At 33.3% G+C, this 21,512-nt stretch overlaps 1 protein-coding gene across 11 annotated transcripts in view; it reads left to right on the top strand.

Moving 5' to 3' along the window:
- SCAF4 (SR-related CTD associated factor 4) overlaps nucleotides 1–21,512 on the top strand; it is a 74,951-nt gene that overhangs the window by 47,765 nt on the left and 5,674 nt on the right. For 6 of the 11 annotated variants that reach the window (XM_087895083.1, XM_087895081.1, XM_034431899.3 and 3 more), the window contains 8 exons: nucleotides 1,727–1,917; nucleotides 3,896–3,996; nucleotides 4,544–4,657; nucleotides 5,291–5,447; nucleotides 8,696–8,859; nucleotides 12,077–12,239; nucleotides 12,507–12,602; nucleotides 12,683–12,871. In XM_087895083.1, the coding sequence (XP_087751209.1) occupies nucleotides 1,727–1,917; nucleotides 3,896–3,996; nucleotides 4,544–4,657; nucleotides 5,291–5,447; nucleotides 8,696–8,859; nucleotides 12,077–12,239; nucleotides 12,507–12,602; nucleotides 12,683–12,871 (1,175 nt within the window). The remainder of the gene's footprint in view (nucleotides 1–1,726; nucleotides 1,918–3,895; nucleotides 3,997–4,543; nucleotides 4,658–5,290; nucleotides 5,448–8,695; nucleotides 8,860–12,076; nucleotides 12,240–12,506; nucleotides 12,603–12,682; nucleotides 12,872–21,512) is intronic. The other 5 variants (XM_087895086.1, XM_087895085.1, XM_087895084.1 and 2 more) reach the window with 1 other exon arrangement.

The raw sequence follows: 21,512 nt of genomic DNA, 5'->3' as shown, positions 1-21,512 counted from the left end.
TTCAAATTACTTATTAAAAGTTACATAAATAAGTAGGATCAATTTCATAAAGTTTCTTCAGCTAAAAAGAGTTATTGGCTTAGGATTCACAAATAATTTCTCTAAAACTTTTGGAGCCTCAAAAAGCAGAAATGATATCTAGATCACATATAACAAATAATAGGAGCTTAAGATAAATATCTTAACATCTACATAAAGCTGTTGGGAGACACCATCATTTTGGGTACAATAGCATCAGTTCATGTCTGCCCAAGGCAAGTTGGGCAGTGTGAAATTTGAAGGGTCTGAGAGAAAAAAAATAGGATGAGACTGAATTAAAGAAAGATGGAGAATGACTGTTGATCCAAAAGCCACCTGAGTCCATGACAATCTCAAATTCTTGATATATTTGTGATCTCACAGAAATAACTGATATTGTGCCTATAGATTTTTTTGGTTCCTATCTTTTTCTACTTAGTTAAGATTTATCTACATTTAGCAGGAGATCCTAATCCTTTAATATTCCAAATTACAAAGAGCATTGCCATTGATGTTATTAATATAGAAAACCATGAGTAACAAAAAAGGTGCATGTTATATTCATCCATACCATACATAGATTGTATCCAAAAGTAAGGAAAAAATAATACATGTATCTTTATTTAATGACCACAATTGTGATAAAATCTCAGTTGTTGAATGAAGTGGTAGTTAAGTAAGGCATCATGTGACAATTTCACACAATGACAAAGATCCTAGCACTCCTGGTTGCAGTCATTAAATGAGCTCATAAATTATTAAGCAAATGCCCGGAAGTAAAATCCTTCTGTGCCTGTGAGCACCTTGCAGCTCTCTGTAGGCACAGAGAGACAAGAAGAGAGAGTTTAGCTCTGTGCTTGGTTGGATTTCAGCTTCTGAAATCCTTCATCAGAAAGCTCTTTTAGAGTTGAGAGAGTCCTTTTGGCAGGCTGCAGCAGCTTGCAACTTTCCCTGCCAGCTTTCCCTTTGACTATCTGGGGTAGCAGTCAAAGAAGATTGCAGAGGATGAGCACATGATTGCGGGGTGCTTGACAACCAGTTGTAATTGGGAAGTACTCAGATTGCAATCATATGACTGTGGATATGTTGCACCCTTGCCTTTAACAATAGTTAAGAGAGGACTACCAATAGTAACATGATAAAAATAAAATTTCTAAATCCCTAATCAGCAGTTGTTGAACATTATAGACTTTCTCTGCTACCCCTTACACAAATTAATAAATGAGTCATGGTGATTATTAATATTCTTACTGTCACATGAACAATACAGAAGAAAAAGGAAAATGTAATGAAAGGTTTATTCTCTAATAAATGCCTATTAAAGAAGAGGGGAAAAGATTAAAGTGAGGAAAGGTTAAAAAAACCCACAAAGATAGCTGTTAAAGAATTTTCAATTTATACACTTTATTATTTGATAATTTCAGCTGTCTTGAAGTCTGATGGAGAATTACCAATACTCTTGAACAGTAATTTTGAGTTATTTGTCCAATATTTTTTCTGCATTGTTGGATATCCTTAACAGAACCAGGGAAAAACGTTTTTATTCATCTATACATGTAGAATAGCCCATTTTTGAAATGTCATTTCCTTTTGGCATATTTAAAGCAAATTCACAGTGAATGACTGAGATCAGCTGTACAAACGGAAAAGATAGGAATGAAACCTCTCAGTATCTAGATTACTGCATGCATTTCTTTTTTTATACTAGATCGCCCAAGAGAAGAAGATCACGATCTGGTTCTCGAACTCGAAGATCACGGCATCGTCGTTCTCGTTCTCGATCCCGGGACAAGCGCCGTCATTCTCCTAGATCAAGGTCCCAGGAAAGACGTGAGAGGGAGAGAGAGAGAGAACGCAGAGTAAAAGGCCTTCCTCCAATCAAACCAGAAACAGTTAGTGGTGAGTATTTAAAAAAAAATTATTAAGGATTTTGATTATAATAGAAAAAGCAAATACAAACTAAACTTGGGGAGAGAGGGTGGTGCAAAGAAAGAAAAAGAACAGAAAAAGTGATACTTGAAGAAGTGATTTCCAGTCTTTATCCCAAGTATAAACGAACTTAGTAAATTTTCACCCTCTATAAGATTACAAATAAATATCTCTTCTTTCCATAACTTGTCCCTTATCTATATGCAAATCCATAAATTGTCAACTTTTGAGTCCCATAGATCTGTCTATAAAGATTTAACAGAGCTTTATAGAAAAATACCTTACCTTTGGTCAAACAAATCAATTTTATATTTCTCCTTTTTTACTTCTAACAATCTTTTAATTTCTTCAAATGTTGAAGGATTTAATCGCTCTTCAACTTTTCTGTCTCCAATACCAAAGGATTCTTCAAGGCTTTAGCATCCTGTTTTGTAAATCACATTAAAAAATCATTATTGAGGTCATTCTCTTGGTTTATATTTCTATGTTAATTTTCAAAGCTTTATGTAACTTTTATACATTCACTAGAAAGTGCTAATCTTGGCCATTCTTTTGGCTGCTTTCCCTTCTCTTGTGACCTACAATTTTTTTAAAAAAATTATCCAATATTTCTGGTTCTAATGTTTCTACATCAGGCAGATTTGTTTGACATCTCTCATTTAGTATTTAATATGTTTTGGATATAGCCTGTCTATAGAAGCAGACATCATTACTAACATTGTAGCTGTTAATTTTTGACTCCATTCTTCAAAAATTTCCTGAAGTATTTTAAGTGTAACAATGTTTTGTGTGATTTTGTAAATCCCAATACTAACTAAAAACAAAATGCAAGTTTTCACTTTTCTTTTTCTGCACGAAATCATAGTCTCCACTCAATGTTATCACTTAGGATAGACAGAATAATTGTCTTCCTGTGAATGGCTATAAAATTGTCTTACAGTACAAGTCTGAATATTTCATATTTATTTGAACCATTAATTTGTTTATAACTTTCTTGAATCAAAAGTTTATTTAGCCTTTTGCCACTTATTTCTAACTCATTAAATTCTTAAATTTATCATTAATTTTTTTTAATAAACTTAAATTCAACAGGTTGCTTTTCAGACTTGTTCTGAAGACATTTGATAGCCTTAAAGTAGCAAATAAATAATTTCTGAAATTGAGAGTGAAGTTAGTGAACCTAATGTCCTTTAAAAGATTCTGCCAGAGCTGCAAAAATAATGGCTGTTCCCTTTATCTCCTGGTGCTCAAACCCATGGGACATTGTTCTCCTGCGGTCCCCTCATGAGGAACAACTGACCAGAGCATAGGTGGATAGAGATATTCCTCAACTAAACAAACAGTTGCAGAAGCCCTGCAGTCACATGATCAAAATTTGGGCACCTGGCAGACTGCCTGCATTTTACATCCACAGGGGCGCTTCAGCTCCCTTTGCTTGTACATCTCCCCTCCCTCCCCACTTTGCCTTTTTAGCTGTTCTTCACCCAGCCCCAAAATTATGCAGCTTACTCAGCTGCCTTCTGTCCCAATTCCCTGCACCAACATTTTGCCTTTTGCACCCAGCCACCATGCTCAAAGCAGAAGTGCCTTGCAACCCTTAATGGACTTTTGTTGATCAGGCCTGAAACAATGAGGCTTTAAGAATTTGTTTATAGATAAGAGATGGACATGGGAAGAATAGATTATTTTTAGTATTTTAAAAGAAAAGATTAAGAAGGATAAGCTATTAAAATTATTTGTACTTATGGTAATGAAGAGGGAAGTAATTTCATTTTTTTTATGTTATTCTTTTTGATTCTGTTTCTGTTTATCTTTTTATTATTTTACTTTGTATTTTTACCTAATTATAACTTTTAACAAAATTGCTATAACAGTTTTTTGATTTGTATACATTTGAAATAATGTTCATTTTAATATTTAAGTCCATTCAAATATATTTCTCTCTTAGTTTGCAGTACAACTCTTTGGGTAGGACAACTGGACAAACGAACAACACAGCAAGATGTTGGAGGTCTCCTGGAAGAGTTTGGTCTAATTGAATCTATAAATGTGAGTGTCAGTCTCAAAAAACAAAAAACAAAAAATCAAACAAACAAAAAAACCAACCAGCAATAAAAAGCAACTTGCCATTTCATTTGAAACTTTAGACTTTTCTGTGACATATGACTATTACTAGTACATTAATAAAAGCAAAAATATAAAAAACAAGTAACATTCAGTTTTATAGCTTCTAGAATATAATTTCCTTGACTTTTGCCTTTAGTTATAGTTTAATTTAGTTATTTATTTATTATTTCGTGCCCTTGAGTCAATTTAGATTCCTGGCAACTACCTGGGTAGGTTTCTACAATTTTCTTGGCAAGATTTTCAAAGTGCCATTGCCTTTTTCCTAGTATTTACAGAAAGTGGCTGGCCCACTAAGGAAGGACTAGAACTCATGGTTATTTGATTTTTAGCCTGATGTTTTAACCACTACAGCAAACCAAACTGGCCCCATTATTAATAATAATATTAGGTACACTTTAAAATCACAATACATTTTAAATGACATATATTATTCTTGTAAAGTAATTTAATATTTCTTCGTTGAAAATAGATGATCCCCCCAAGAGGATGTGCTTATATTGTAATGGTACAGAGACAAGATGCAAACCGTGCCCTGCAGAAACTGAGTCGTGGTAACTTTAAAGTCAATCAGAAATCTATAAAGGTATGTTTACATTTTTCCTATCCTAAAAAGAATATTTTGATTGACTGATTTTTGTACAAGAACAGTAATTCAGTGCCTATAAGATTATATCATAGAAGGTGAATATCCCCTATAAGTGTTGAGGTAAATTAACATAATTGGGCTCCCTTGTGTTTCTGCATATTTATATTGCTGTAAGATTGAAGAGTAGGAAAAGATACTCTGGTTATCTGTAGTTTAATGTTGGTTGTAGGGTTAATTCAACTACTTTAGCTTTTCAGATTGTGTATGACCCCACTTCAAACAATTTTGATTGGCATTTGATAATTTAAAAACAATATGTGGCAGTTATTCCTATTTCACTTCTTTCTCCCCCTTTAGTTTGAAGATAAGAGCCACACTATATATTTTTTTTAGATATTACTATAAATCACTAAAAAAATTAAAAGGAAAAGACTTCATGGTAAAGTCAGCTGAACCACTATAATCAGCAAGGGATATGAAATAAATATATGTGATTTCTGTATAGCTTTAATTGTGATTGAACCAGTTCATTACCTACCTGATTTTATGATTATATTGAACTGAATGAATATAATTTATTATCTTAATAGTAAAACTTGCTGTCTGACAAGTGTGCTCTTTTTCCTTCAGATTGCTTGGGCTTTAAATAAAGGAATTAAGCCAGACTATAAGCAGTATTGGGATGTAGAATTAGGTGTTACCTACATACCATGGGGTAAAGTTAAACCTGAAGATTTGGAAAGCTTTTGTGAAGGAGGAATGCTGGACAATGATACACTTAGTCCTGGTAAGAAAATAAACTTATGTTTAAATAGAAGTTTTAATTAAAATCTTAAAATAAAATAAAATAAAATAAAATATTTTAATCAATTAAAAAAACAGTTTCAGCTATTCAGGGGTTGAATTAGATGTTACATACAAAAAGTAGCTTTTAAGGAAAAAATGAAATTTTGAGTAAAACCACTTAGCATGGATATGAGGCTTGGAAGTAGTTATGTATTCTAAATGTCTGAAATCCTTCAAGAGAAGAAAATCAGTTTACACTGTACACAGTCTTAAGTTTACACTTTAAGGATTTGGATATATTAGAATAGGTTCAGAAAAAGCACAATAAAGATAATTGGAAATTAGAAGTTAAATCTTATGAAAAGATGTGGAAGGAGGGATAATGTACCCCTTTTCAATACTTCAGAGAAGAAGTCAAAACCTATTCATGTTATGTTGCCAGTAACTAAGTGATGGATTCAAACTACAAGAAGGAAGCATCTGACTGAACGTTAGGAGAAAATATTTCTATTAGAAAGAGCAGAGTGGAAGTTGAATGAGAGGAGAGGAGAGTTTCTTTTCATTAAGTGTATTCAGATAAGAGAGTTAACCATGTGCCAGGGATGCTGGAGTTCTATAAGTAAACAGAGAATTAGACTTGACAGTTTAAATAACCCTTTCAACTGTATGAGATTGCGATACATAGCAATACTGCTTTTGGTTATAGTTGTCTAAGCTGATGAAAATAAATACAGACCCTGTCAAAACATAAGAGTATTATAATATGAAAGAGGCTTGGTCATAATGAGTTTTGCAAATTCATTTTCAATTAAAATGCAACGAAGCTGAAATATCATTTGTAAAACCTTTATATATTTATTTGTATTGAAATATCAAATTTACAAACTGCCCATCTCACTCACAGAGTGACTCTGGACCCAATTATAAAGTTTAAACATTAATATTAATATGGAAGTTATACAATCAAATTATACCATTCTGTAAAGAATGCAAAAAGCTTGGTTGCAGATGTGGCCTCTTGATGCCTTTTTTTAAAACGAAAGAGAGTTAGTTTGCTTGTTACTTACCTTGAAAACAACATTAGGTGTCCATTAGGCCAACTAAAGGAGTTGAGAGCAGGGATATTTTAAAAGAATTTCCTTTTAAGATTTCAAATACTGGAACAAGTTCTTCAAGAAGTCTGGACAGAAAGTGTAAAATTACCTTCTTAAATTATGCCTGCTAAAATAGCAGCCAAAAAAGTTGCAAGTGAAAGCTAGTTTCAATATTGTACCCAATTGGCTACATTTTTCACCAACTGAAATTTCTCTTTGTGTAGCCAAATCATGCACAATTTGTGATGTATCTAAGGCATGGATTTGGCCCTTTTAGATACAGTTAAATCCAGTATACAGCAAACATAGTTTTGTAAACAAATTCACTATAATTGAATATTTCAAGATATAGTTGATGAGCAAGAAGCAATCCCAAATTACACAGCAATCCCAAATTTCAGGGTATATATCTTACTTTTCAAGTGCTGTATTATGAATTAATGCAAGTTTGGCATATGCTAGACATTAGAATAGAATTAGATTAGAATAGAATAGAATAGAATAGAATAGAATAGAATAGAATAGAATAGAATAGAATAGAATAGAATAGAATAGAATAGAATAGAATAACAGAGTTGGAAGGGACCTTGGAGGTCTTCTAGTCCAGCCCCCTTGCTCAAGCAGGAGAACCTATACAATCTCAGACAAGTGACTGTCCAGTCTCTTCTTAAAAACCTCCAGTGATGGAGTGCCCACAATTTCTGAAGGCAAGCTGTTTCACTGGTTAATTGTCCTTAATGTTAGGAAGCTTCTCCTTAATTCCAGGTTGCTTCTTTCTTTGATCAGTTTCCAACCATTATATCTTGTCCTGCTCTCTGGTGCTTTGGAGAATAATTTGACCCCCTCTTCTTTGTGGCAGTCCCTCAAACAATGATAAAACAATTCTCATTAAATTTTATACCTATTTTTGGACTGTGTCTATTCTGAATGCTGAATACTGACTTCTGGAGGACAATACAAATTCAGACAATAATAAGCATGATCTAAATAGAATGCATAAAGCTAAAATTTACAATATAGCTAAAAAAATAGATAACATTCATTTAAGAGAGCCATATGATTATAAACTAAATTTAATATACTGAGGACATTTTATACGTGAGTCTGTGTATATTAAATTCTTCAATATTTACATATAATTTTAGTTCATAGTGGTGATGTATACATATTTTTTTTTTTGCTAAATTGACATGTTAATATGACTTTGAAAAACTGCTGACATATATACATACAGTTGCGTTAGCGGGAAACAAATAGGAAGGAAAATCAAAGTGTCTGAGTAAAATAGTACAGTATGCCTTATTGAAGTGCTCTGATGAAGTCCTTATGGCTGTCTAGAGTTTGGATTCAATTTGGAAGACATTTGGATGATCCAGGAATGTGAATACTGCACCTGCCTGAACTCATTGAAGTAGCTGCATGTGTTTCCAAGAATTTATAAGTGCAGCATAGATTCACCATAGTATACTCAATTCTAGAAACAGTTGCAGTTGCTTAAAAGAGTTTCTAATTAGTGCTGTGTTCATACTTCATGCAGCACCACTTTAAATAATATCTGCAAAATTCAGAGCTCTAGTTCATATATTTAAAAAAATGAAGCTACCTTGACAGCATATACATACACATTTGAGAAGGAAAATATTTTGAGTTTCTGTTTATTTCATCCTTCATCTGTTGCACAGAAAAACTTAAATATTGTGAAATGGGCTTAAATAGATTTAGGATATAGAGATACTTTTTCCACTAATGGAAGTGAAATCTGTATTTGTTTCTTCTGTCTATACTTCAGGATATTATTAATCTAGTTTTATAAAGAAACAATTTCATGAAAAAAACTGGAAAGTTTTCTATGCTGGATTACTATAAAAATGTGTGTTGCCTAGACCATAATTCTGAACATATAGGGATTAGAAAGCAGTGTAAAGGGACTGAGTTGAAGATGAAGTATTTAAAAGAAAGCTACATTTTTTATGAAGAAACTTGCCTTCATCCATTTGTATAAAAAATAAAAACATGTATGAATTTTGTATACAATGTGTTTAGGCAATCTTGTGTGCACAAGAAATTAAACATATTTAAAGCAATTTAAAGATAAGTTTAAATAAATGAATAAGTTGAGATCAAATATTTTTACATTCTTTTTAATCTTTTATAGAATGGAAAGGAATTCCAAAAAAATCAGAAAACCAGTTAGCCCAGAATGGAGGGGCTGGAAGTGGTGATACTGCACATAATGAACAAACATCACCTGTAGCTAAAGCTTTGCCAGTTCAAATGCCTCTACCGATACCTACACCAATAACAGTACCACCTCCACAGGCAAGTTCAACACTTCTCTTGTCTCTTTCTCTGTCTCTCTTTCCCTCTCCCTCCCTCCCCCTCTCTCCCCTTTTTAGTTCTCTTCATACTTCAATTGGATACTTGCATAACTTCATATAAATTTTATTATTCCTAAATAAGCAATTCAATACTTTGCTTTGATATGTATGTAATATGGGTTCAATTGCTGAAAATTGTATTTGAAATTCTCCCAAATGTTGAGATTTTCAACTTAAAGGACATGCAAACATCCTATAATAATCAGGTCACGATAACTTCATTGTGTACAAAATCAGCATGAGAGTTAAATTAATAGAAAACAGAAGATATGTTTGAGGCCCAGTTCGCAGATTCATTAAATTGGATTTAATTGTGAATGAGAACCTGAAAAATAATATTAAGTGTGTCCTTCGATTGAAATTACGTTTATTACATAGCATTTTTAAAAAGGGATACATAAATTGAGGATTTTCCCCCATTAAATTGTGGAGAAGATAATAAGTAGTCTTTCTGTTGAGTGGAAAGAATATACAGTATTAACTTACAAAGTATAGGACACCCCCCCTCACTTTTCTTACCCAAAATGTAGAAATCAATATTTTAAACATTAAATAGAAGACATTTATTTTGCAGAGTAAGACATTCGATTACCGGTACCAGTATTTATTTTTTTGTTTTCTGATATTTTTATGGGCTCAGACATTACCGCTCCCTGTCACATCTGGGCACTGGTTACATGCTCTCCGCAGCATCAGCTGGCGTCAGTTACATAAGGCTCATGATTGGAGGGAACCTGTTAGCTTGTCTCTGCAATCAGAAATTTTGCTCATGAGGCTAGTTTTCAGAGATAAGATATCAGCAGTTTTGCAACCATGGTTCTCCTCTCGGCCTCCCATATATAAAACGTCCCTCCATTTTTAGGTAAATATTTTTAAGAAAAAGTATCGTTTTATACACGGAAAAATATGGTAATCATAAACAAGGTTAAGAGCTAAAATTATTTTAACAATAATTTAAAAAATGAATATATTTTTATCAAAATATTCAAATATTCCTATAATTATGCAATAGCTTCAAGTGTATTTACATATCTAGATGTGTATATCAGATGCTAAATTCATAGCAGAAGGAAGTGATATCAAATCATAAGCCAGAAAAAAATTCAACTATCATATTTATGTAGTTTTTCTGTTTTATGGAAAAAAAGCATGATGACCTAGAGGGTGGCTCAGTGGCTAAGATGCTGAGCTTGTCAATCTAATGTTCGACATCTCAGTGATTCGAATTCCTAGTGCCGTGTAATCGGGTGAGCTCCCATTACTAGTCCTAGCTTCTGCCAACCTAGCAGTTCGAAAGCACGTAAAAAAAATGCAAGTAGAAAAATAGGGACCACCTTTGGTGGGAAGATAACAGTGTTCTGTGTGCCTTTGGCGTTTAGTCATGCCAGCCACATGACCACAGAGACTTCTTCGGACAGCGCTGGCTCTTTGGCTTTGAAACGGAGATGAGCACCATCCCCTAGAACAACTAGCACATATATGTGAGGGGAACCTTTACCTTTACTTTAATCACAGTTTAAATGAAAAGAGTGTTATCCTAGCATATTATCTCTAATGACCATCTCCACTTTTAATTTCTTTATTAAGATGTTGTATGGTACAGTTAGTCCTTGACGTATAACCACATTTAAGCCCAAATTTCCATTGCTAAGTAAGAGTTAAATGAGCTTTTCCCCATTTTACAAACTTTTTTGCCATAGTTGTTAAGGGAATCATTGCAGTTGTTAAGTGAATCATATGGAAATTTGCCTTCCCCCATTGACTTATTTGTCAGAAGCAGGCTGGGAAGGTTACAAATAGTGATCACATGACTGTTGCCAAGTGTCCGAATTTTGATCATATGACCATGGGAATGATGCAATGGTCGTAAGTGGGAAAACTGGTAATAAATCTCTTATTTTCAGTGTCATAACTACGAGCGGCTACTAAACGAACGGTTGTAAGTCAAGGACTGCCTGTAAATGAGTGTATGCAACATACTGTTGAACATCAAGTGAAGCATTGCCCCAAATTTAAAATACCTTGTAAACAATTTACAAAATAGAAAATAAAACTATAAAAATATTAAAAAATCTAATAGTTTTAATCTTAGAATTTGTCTACTTGTGTAGCAAAAATTGAACGAATAAAATATATACACATTTACTTTTAACCATTTGTTTTATAGAGATGATGCAGCATTTAAAATATTTTACTACTTGTAATTACTAATTTTCTCTATCCAATTACACTTAAAATTTTGAATATGAAGAATTATGCTAATCAGGAATATATTATTATTGGTTCCATTAAAGTATAAATTATTTCAATTCAAGTTACATATGACAATATCATGAGTGATAATGTTACATCATTTTATTGATGTTAACAAGAAAGAATTGATGGTAAAAGAGATTAGCTATCACAGACAACTAGTGATTATACAACTCGGCAAACAAACAAAAAAATATTAACAATTAAAGATCCTTTCCCATTATGATATTCTCCAGCAATTCTGGACTTAATAAACATTATACTAGTCTTGCTGATTTTGTATAATAAACCTTGTATTGATTATATTTTCAAATTTTGTAATGGTAGAAACATATAGTCCAACATGATGAATCCCAAAATGGGAAAAAAATTGATACAGAAGAAAAGTGCAAAGCAGTTCAAAGAAATCTTATAGAACTTCACTGAGAGATAGAACTATAACCTAAACATTCTTAGTAGCTTTTTGTGCTGGACTCTATAGGTACACTGATTGCACTGCATCATCTAAAAAGCACATTTTTGGAAAACATCCTAAAACAACATTTCAAACAGCACTTACAAATGTGTCATTGTATGAGCTACTAGGTCGTTTAAATGTACATTGTTAATTAAAGAAATAATAGATGTTATGCCAAAGGAAAAAGAATTGATAAATAAGGAACCTCTGAATACTTGCTTTTGTCACTACTGTTTCTATATGAACTGTATCTTGATTTAAAAATAGCATTTATCAATGGTTTATTTTATTTGTGATTCGGAATTTAAATTTCTAACTATTAAGGACTTGAGGTGAGGGTCTAATAAAAACGAACTTTACCACTTTTCTGTTTCTGACATCATTGTAAAGTTACCTGTAAAGATGAGAAACTCTGCAATAAAATGGAAATAATTTTATCCAATTGCAGGTGCCACCACATCAACCAGGTCCTCCAATGGTTGGTACCCTTCAGCCTCCTACATTTACTCCTCCATTAGGAATTCCACCTCCTGGATTTGGTCCTGGAGTTCCTCCTCCACCACCACCACCATTTATGCGACCAGGCTTCAATCCAATGCATTTACCACCAGGTATATTAATTGTTCTTAGAACGTTTGTAGGCATATGAATTATGTGTTAAATCATGCCAGCCACATGACCATGGAGATGTTTTCGGACAGTCCTGGCTCTTCGGCTTTGAAACAGAGATGAGCACCGCCCCCTAGAGTCGGGAATGATTAGCACATATGTACGAGGGGAACCTTTACCTTACTCTAGAAAGTATGGCTTTCTGTTCATAGATAAATTGAATGGATGGCTGTTCTAAAAGTGATACTTCATTATTTCTGTCTTCATAGGTTTTCTTCCTCCTGGACCACCGCCTCCCATTAATCCATCGGTTTCAGTTCCTCCAGTTTCTGTCCCTCCTTCTGGAGGAGTAAATATCCCAAATTGTAAGTGAGAGTTGTTTGGTGTTAAAGATAATTCAAATAGAAGTGTATGCTATTTAAAACGTTATTAATGTCATTTTTAGCTACTGTGGCCACTATAAATGAAGACACTACAAAAGACTCTTCTATAGGGAACCCTATTCCAACAGTAGTTACTGGAGCTAGAGGAAATGGTGAAAATGCAGAAGGCTCCAAAGGATATCCAAATGCTCCACCACCTGTAACTTCTGCTAGTATATCAGCTTCTGTATCCCAACCAGTCCCACTTCTTGGTAAGTTCAGCTTTCAGGTGTTGGCAGTGCCACATTTCTGTATTCATTCCAGACGGATAACTCCTACCAAGCAAAATATAATCTGGACTGCTGGAATGTTAAGCCTTTAATTTTTGAATTCTGATTATTAATAATGAAGAACAATACTCATCCTGAAAAGCTTGAATTGATAAATTGATTTTGATAGAGAATGATATAATATACATTTTAGTAAAATGAACACTTCAAATATTTTGACTCCAACTAAGATTTGGAATTTGAATGTTAATTTACCAGAGCTTTCCCCTCTGAACTTCAATACATTTTCAAATATAAAAGATGAAAACAGAAAAAAACTGTTCCTCTTTGTATTTCTCAAATACACACACTTCCATAACCCAAATGCTGTCTTTTTAGTCTTTTACCTGAAGAACTTTAATAATCTATTTGTGATAGATTAAATATAAATAGATAGACAGACAAACAGCCCTTCTCTTTGTTTCTGTCTTTTGGGAGTTTAGTTGATATTTTAGAAAATATGTTTAGTTCCCCCCCTCCCCCAATTTAAATCTCATTGTGAGGAGAAGAATTTAGCTGTGACAACTCTCAAACAACAGCTGTCTTATATTTTTACTCTTTTACTTCTCTGCTATTCTAATGTTCTGCCATTTTTTGTCTAGGTTTCATATCCTTTCATAATCCAAAGGAAAGAAAAATACATTAGAAATAGTTCCTTTTGATCAAATATACTTAAATATTATGAGGCCTTATTTATCACACAATACCTATCAGTTGTGTCAAGATTTGTTTTAAAACCACTGATTTATTACTTTCACAATTGCTTCAGGAAACCTATACTGGAATTACTTCCAATTTATTTTTTTAAACAATTGGCATTCCACAATACATTTTTATTAAAGTTCAGATTGTCCATTAATTCAAAACAAAATATGTTCTGAATAAGTTCTTAATAAGTTTATAGCAGTCTGCACAACAAAAACTTCAAGCTGCCGCCAGCTCCATTGCTACTACCACTTTGTTGGGCACAGAACAGCTGATCAGCACATCATATATTCCTTTGACATATAATCTTTTGCTTCCAGTGGATTGCATCCAATGTTTCATTCCATTGTTAGTAGAACATTCAAATGGCTAATACCAGAACCTTTGCATCCAGTCAATTGTTCATGTTCATTCATTCATTCATTTATTCATTCACCATATCACACCTGTGGTTTACAAAGCCATGGTCCAATATAGTTGCTAGTCCTTTTTCTTAATCCTATCTTTTCCTGCTTCCTATCATGTATCAGTTTTGACACCAAGATTGTGCTTCCTGAAAATATAGTTCTATATTTTTTTTAAATATAGAACTATAAAATTACCTTTAAGGCCAAGTAAGGAATATAAATCGCAATAATTTGTAGTATTATAAAAAGATTCACTCCATATGTATGTGTGTAAAATTAGTATACATAAATTAATACATTACAAAATCATGAATTATGGAGAATACTTTCTGATCCTGGCTTACCCTTTCTGATCTGTGCTTTTTATTCTTATTTATGTAATGGAAAGAAGTAGCTAAGTGAGGAGTCCATGGTAAAAGAATTTGACAAGTTTATAAAGTATGAATTACACCACTGTGGACAAGGTTTTAAATATTTTGGCATTTGATTACATTTGTTAACATTTATGAGCAGAAAACTGATATAGGTAGTCCTCAATGTATGAGCATAGCTGGACCAAAATTTCTATTTTTAAAGAAGGTACCGTATTTTTCAGAGTGTAAGATACTGCTTTTTCCTCCCCAAGAAAGAGAGTGAAAATCTGGGTGCATCTTACACTCTGAATGTAGCCCCGCCCAGCCTCGCAAATGGAGATTTCAGAGGCTGAAAGAAGCCTCTGAAAGAAGCTTCAGAAAAAAAGCCTCTGAAAGGCTTTTATATAAAATAATACGGCAAGAAACAAAAGAAGAATCAGTAAAGGTTCTAACCAAACTATGCTAACAAATCTGGAGAATGTCACAATAACCAACAGATTGGAAGAGGTTAATCTACATACCAATATCAACGAAAGATTGAATAGAGTACAGATAGTCCTTCAGAATAAAAGCCTCTGAAAGAAGCTTCAGAAAAAAAGCCTTTTTTCCCCCTGAAGCTCTGTTTCGGAGGCTTTCAGAGGCTGAAAAAAAAGGCACAGAGCTCACAACTAACTAATCTGTTGCTAAAATTCACCTCTGGAAACAGTTGATTGGGGGTATTCCGGGAGGCCGATCCACCCACCAATCAGCTTTTTTCTTATTTTCCTCCCCAAAAACTAAGGTGCGTCTTATACTCCGGTGCGTCTTATACTCCAAAAAATACAGTAGTTGTGCATCTGATTTTTTTGACTTTTTTTGTCATGGTTGTTAAGTAAATCATTACAGTTGTTAAGTGAATCAAATGGTTTTTAAGTTGTAGATACAGCTATTGTAAATAGATCCCAGTTGCCAAGCAGCCAAATTTTGATCACATGGCTGTGGGGATGCTGCTATGGTTGTAAGTGCAAGGACTTGTAACTTTTTCAGTGCCATTGTAACTTTGAATGCTTGCTAAACAAATAGTTGCAAGTCGAGGACTACTTACAATCCACATTTGGTGCTTGGGTTTATAAAAAGTTGAAGGAAATGGGAAGCTATTGTCAAATTAATCTTTGGTACTGGCTTATTTTGTTACTTGCATAGTTATAGGGGAGTGAGGATATTTAATGTGCAGTTGAAGATAAAGTTTAATTTCATATCAAAATTAGAAAGTATAAATACTTTTGTAGATGTAAGGCTTAAACTTATTTTTTTCTGGCAACTACAGCTTGAGGATAAGCCAATCAATTATATTTAAAATTTTGAAACTGTCAATTTGGGATCATGAATGGCACCAAGGTTTTCTTGATCCACCTAAGAGCTGAAGAGTAAAATAGTAGATTCAGGGTCTCTGAACTATATGAATCCAAGGAACTAGGTGACGAGGTGCTAATGTAAAGGCTTGTTGCCAATGTATTACCTAATCTCAATTTCAGTTAAGTGCTTATTGTGTTAAGGCACTGTGTAAGTTCTGCAGTAGATTGGAAAAGAAAGGAGGATGGAGGCTGGTTTCAGCACCCTCAAACATTTCTTTTCAAATCAGTACATGTATTTTACTACCTTAATATAGCAAACATATTTGCAGTCCCTCAGTGGCTGCACCAAAATTTAGGATCTTTTTGGTGTGGGGGATGGGGGCAGAGAAAGGAAGCCTATAAATTTCCCCCTTGATTCAGTATGAATTTGACTGTAGTTTAAAATTGCCTCCATAAAGAACAATTTATTAATGTTGATTGGATAGTATTTTCCTTATCCAGAAGACAATTTGTTATTTGGTAAATTAGAGTTTTTAAATTTTTATTATTCCACTTAACTTTAATCAATGAAATTGCTTTAAGCACTGAATCATTTAATTCAGATTATCTAATCTTTGGATTGAGTTAAATTTGATATAATGAAACTTATTTCCAACTGAAACTAGTTTATATACTGCAGCTATGTTTCTAAATTTAATAATTTACATCAATATTCTGGTTCTAAGAAGCAGATAATAATTTCCTGGATCAGCAAACTATTGTTGCAGATGGACATAATGTACACTTTACGTAATCTATATGTGTATTGAATTAACATGTATTTCAAAATCCACGCAGAGATATTCATGAGTTTCTTTTAATGACAGCTGCATTACATTCATAATGTTTTAATCTCTAAAACAGCACTGCATACTCTAGTCTTTTACATAGAGATTACTTCCAGGTTTCTTGAACAGTTCAGGGTCTAACAAATAAAAAAATATAGAAATGATATGGAGAAGCAGTGTCCGTCAAAACAAGGTAAAATTGCTGAACAGAGTTCCTTAAAAAAAAAAAATCTAAGGTAAGTTGTAATGGTTCTCCAAAAAAATAACAAGTCATAGTCAGATGCTATGGAAAAGTCTATAAAATCATGTTTAAAAGGCATTTTAGGTGTGTTGTTTAGTATCAAATTGGTATTGAAAAGTATGGGAGGGAAAATCAGCATAGAAAACCTCATGGAAGAACTTGTCACAAATGATCTGGAAGGAAGAGGGCATACGTGAAGGTAATATTCAATATTGTTTTGAAACATCAGTGCAAACACAAGCCAGTGGGTGTGTAATAGTTCCAAGTGTTGGAGTAAACTGGGGAGAGCCAAATTCAAGTTTACCCTCAACCATATAAACTCACTGGAAGACTTTGGTCCAATCATACTCCTTAGCCCAAAATACCTCACGTGGTGGGAAAAATTAAAGGAGAGAGCGCTGTGTATGCTATTTTGCCCTCCTGAAGGAAGGCGAGATATAACTGTAACATATAAATCAATAAATCTGTAATATGAACATGTTACCTAGAAGGTATACTGCTTTCTGGATGTGTCAGAAAAAGGAATCTAAAAACTACTGTAGCTTAACAGATAATTTCAAAAAAGTTGTGTTATATCCCATATACCGTTTTCAATGGAGATACTCATATGATAGACTGAGAACATTGCATCACTTGTACCCTCTAATGTTGTGACAGTAATAATGCAGTACTGTATATCTGCTTAAAAGAAATGTGCTTATTCCAGCGTAAGTGGATATAAGCTGTAGTCCAATGTCCTGATACCCTTTTAAAAATGAAATAAAGTTGTATGAATGCATGTTCTCTAGAAATATTGATGGCTATGTAGAATTGCCACCAGCATAGTTGTAATTTTGTGTCTTAATATGCTACATTTTTTATAAAACTATGAATTTTGCTGCCTGCATAAATTATGTAAATTAATGGCATTGATTATGTTCTATTTTGATCTATTTTGATGAAGAAAAAAGCCAATATAAGTATTAGGAATTTTTTTTTGAAATGAAAACTAAATTTCTCTATTCCAAGTGAATACTAATGTCATTTACATGAACACACTATGTTTAACATTTAAATCTGCAAAGCTAACAAAACCATTCTGGTTTATAAAACTCCTCTTAAGAAATATGAGAAAGTTTTCTAGAGGAACTAACCTAGTTGAACCAGGTTGTAATATTTGGTAGAATATTTGGGTTCATGGATGCTAAATAATCCCATAATAATGAAGCACTCCATAAACTGGTTCAAGATTCAATATCAAGTGAAGGGAAATAGTTTTTGTAGCTGAGTATCTTCATGTCTGGTGACTACATTCTGATTTCTGCAAATGTTACTTAGTGTTGCTATCATTTTAGTAATTTGTGGAATAAGTAAATTTCAGGAAAGATTCTTTCATCACTATCTCAGTTACTTAGACTCATATACAGAACATATCTCTCTCTGTCCCATGAGTCTAAAGGTTGGTTCTACTTTCAGTTCTTAGTGGTTTAGTCATGGATACAAAGGATTCCCCATCATATTTTAGCAAAACTGTATTCAGCATTCAATACACATTACTTTAAAAAATGCATTGGTTTTTTATCTTTCTGTAAAAAACATAACACATGCAATACCTGCTACTACTCTGGTAAGGGAAAGGTAATTTTGCTGTTATATGAAACAAAGTCACAATGGGCATATGTATATCGTCTGCATGTCTTGGAGAAGATTAACAAGGCTGAGATAGAAAATGGATGTAAACCTAGTCAAAGCAAATTATTTTTATTTTACTTAAGTCATTTTAACATATTCATTAATTAACAAAGTAATATATAATTATTAACCATGTATTGTAAGAAGAGTAACATGATCTAATCATTGTATTGCCATTGAATAAACATCTTGACTGAAATGTGACTGATAAATAGAAACTGAAAAATAAGTATTTTTTTCCTTTGATAAATCTGATGCTAGATTTAAAATTGCCATATTTAATCCCTTCTAGTGAATAATACCAACACATTTAGTACATGAAACATTAACGAGCAGTGGGTTACTATAGTTTTATTTATAATTTTTCAGATCAGTATCCTTAACTCTACAGACTTAAGAGTTCAGAAAAGAACTTTGTGTCCTTGGAAAAATAACATTCTACTATCTATACCTATTTGCAATAATCAGAGTGAAAAGCAGGTTGAAATTGTTATGCTATTAAAATGTTTATGAAGAACAATTGACTTGTTATAATTAAGAGTATAACTTCAGAAGTGAGATGTTTTGACATGTTCTGAAATCATCTGAAATCAAGTGCTCCCTCACAAACAATTTGAAATTACACAGAATAATTAGATATTTCTATTACATGCTCTGTAGTTTTCAAAGGTTGAAATGCTAACTTCACATTTTAAAGTTGTATCTAGTTGAACATGAACTTACATATGCTGAACATCAACATAAGAATGCTGTTATGAAACATTGTTAAAGCACAAAGGAGGAATACTTAAAATTCAGAAAATACATTTCATCAACTCAGTTTAATAGGGTTGAATGAATATCCACTCTCTTTTTAAATAAATGTAAGTAAGAAATAAGTACCTATATTTGTAGATAACTGTTTGTGCCTAGTTTGAATTATGTTGCTGGGAATAGTATAGCTCTATTTCTACTTTAGTGCCTTAAAATGACTTAAAGGTACAGAAAAGGGTCCCCTTCCTGTTCATAGTGGAGGCATCATTTAAGGCATTCTGGGTTGAAAAGATTAGCCGCTGATATCACTGATGGGAGGCACCCATGGGGGCTCTTTTCATGTCCCCTTCAAGGAGCTGGATGGGAGCTCACTCCACCACGCAGCAGCACTCAGGTCACTAACTTCCAACCCAGCGTCCTAACCATGCGAGCCACTGCTCTCTGTATGAAAAGGATTATTGTCCTAGTATACTTTGAGTAAATCATATTACTTTTGGTTGGGAACATAGCAAGTATGTTCATGAACATTCCTAGAGTAAATTGAGATGGAATTTTTTAAATACCAAAATTTGCTTGAATATATTTAAAAAGTGAATTAGAATCTCAAAATCTAATAGCATTAACAAACAAAAAGCTAAGACAATGAAGACATTTCATATGTATTCTCATACAGTCTAATGACCCCTGGTGGTATATATGGGATGAAAAACCATATGCAAACAAATGCAGCAATTTTATGACGATGCTATGGAGAGTCTGCTATTAACATACGCTGATGGTAAATGTAGCTGCATAGTATTTATAATATACCTAATTGTTTCTTTTGCACTTGCACCACATGGATACATTTCTTTTTCATGTTCAACAAGACAGACAGTACATGGTTTTAACTAGGGTTTTCCTAGTTATATTTAGTATATCATCTCTAACAAAGTAATTTACAGTTCTGTAGTTATATCGGCTAGGTCATGGAATCAAATATCTCCTTGGAAGGGAAATCGGCCATTTTTCTTTGTATTTTTGCTTTATTGTCAAATAGTTCTTACTGTTAGAAAATAGCTCAATTTCATTTGGAGTCCATTTTCATGTAATTGAAATTCATTAGCTATGTTCCATGGAGCATTGTCAACCATTTTCTATTCCGAAAGCTTTGCTTCTGGAAAATTGCTAGGTACAATGGCTGTATCAGTAGAGTTAGTTTTCCTTCAGTGGTCACAATTTGGACTGGAAAGATTATTGAGCAAAATGGTCACAACTATGCTTGTGATTTTTACACAGGACTGTAATGGTAAACATATGACATAAAAATGAGGTGAAAGTGATAAATTCAGCCATTGCTCACCATTTTTCAGCACCATCATAACTGCAAATGGTTGCTGAAGCAATTGATAAGGACTACCTTCAGAGTTCAGAGAAGAACTTTAACAATAGACCTTTTAGATTCCCAGATGTCAGTCCTTTGATGGTCAGGAAGCAGACTTCACATGAACTACTGGAACTCTATTGTTGCAAGGTATAATAATAGGATCTTGAAGGCATGACAGTCTCTCCATCTTCTGCTAAAGGGAATCATGACAGGGCAAGCTTGAGGTTTTTTCCTCATTTTTCCTTTTTAGGTTAAGCTAGGTTTACATAACTACCTTCATAGTCTTTCTTCAAGGTAATATTCTTCTACAAGAGAATATTCTGGCTCTGGAATGGAATATTTTATATATGCCTAGTCTTGATGAAAGGTTTGCATGTATAATCATCCTTAACTGTATGATTATATATAAGATAACCATTTAGGCTATCAAATCCAACTCCCTGCTCAGTTCAGAAATCCAGATCATTCCCTATATATAGGTAATAGATTCCATTGTGTGAAAGGTGTTTGTATATTTCTGGGGTGGCATTATGGAAATTATAGGAAAACAGGCTTGTGTACTTTCAAATATGCAATTATATTCATGATTCTTAAGACTAAATGTTCTTAGTTTCTCATCATGGGATTTAGCTTCTAAGTCCCTGATAATTTTCATTATTATTTTTTACATTTGTCTCAGTTTCTCTAAAACCTTAAAAGTTTTCTGCCTGAAACTGGATACGATGTGGACTACATCTTGGCCATTGCGGAATAAAATAGAAGTGTTATTTTATATTATAAAATGTATTGGTTGCCTGTAATTGCCTTTCTTTTCAACCACCTCACCACTGACTCGGTTTGCAATCTGTTACTAATCCACATTATTTTTCTGCTTGTCAGAACCTTGCTTTACTCTCCTCTATTCAGCCCCAGTCTCTTAATTTCCAT

The sequence above is a fragment of the Pantherophis guttatus genome, chromosome 5 (assembly GCF_059756535.1).
Source record: "Pantherophis guttatus breed Tessera chromosome 5, ASM5975653v1, whole genome shotgun sequence".
In the NCBI taxonomy this organism is placed as follows: domain Eukaryota; kingdom Metazoa; phylum Chordata; class Lepidosauria; order Squamata; family Colubridae; genus Pantherophis; species Pantherophis guttatus.
Note: the sequence above shows the minus strand (reverse complement) of the source record. Positions and strands in the feature narration are given on the sequence as shown.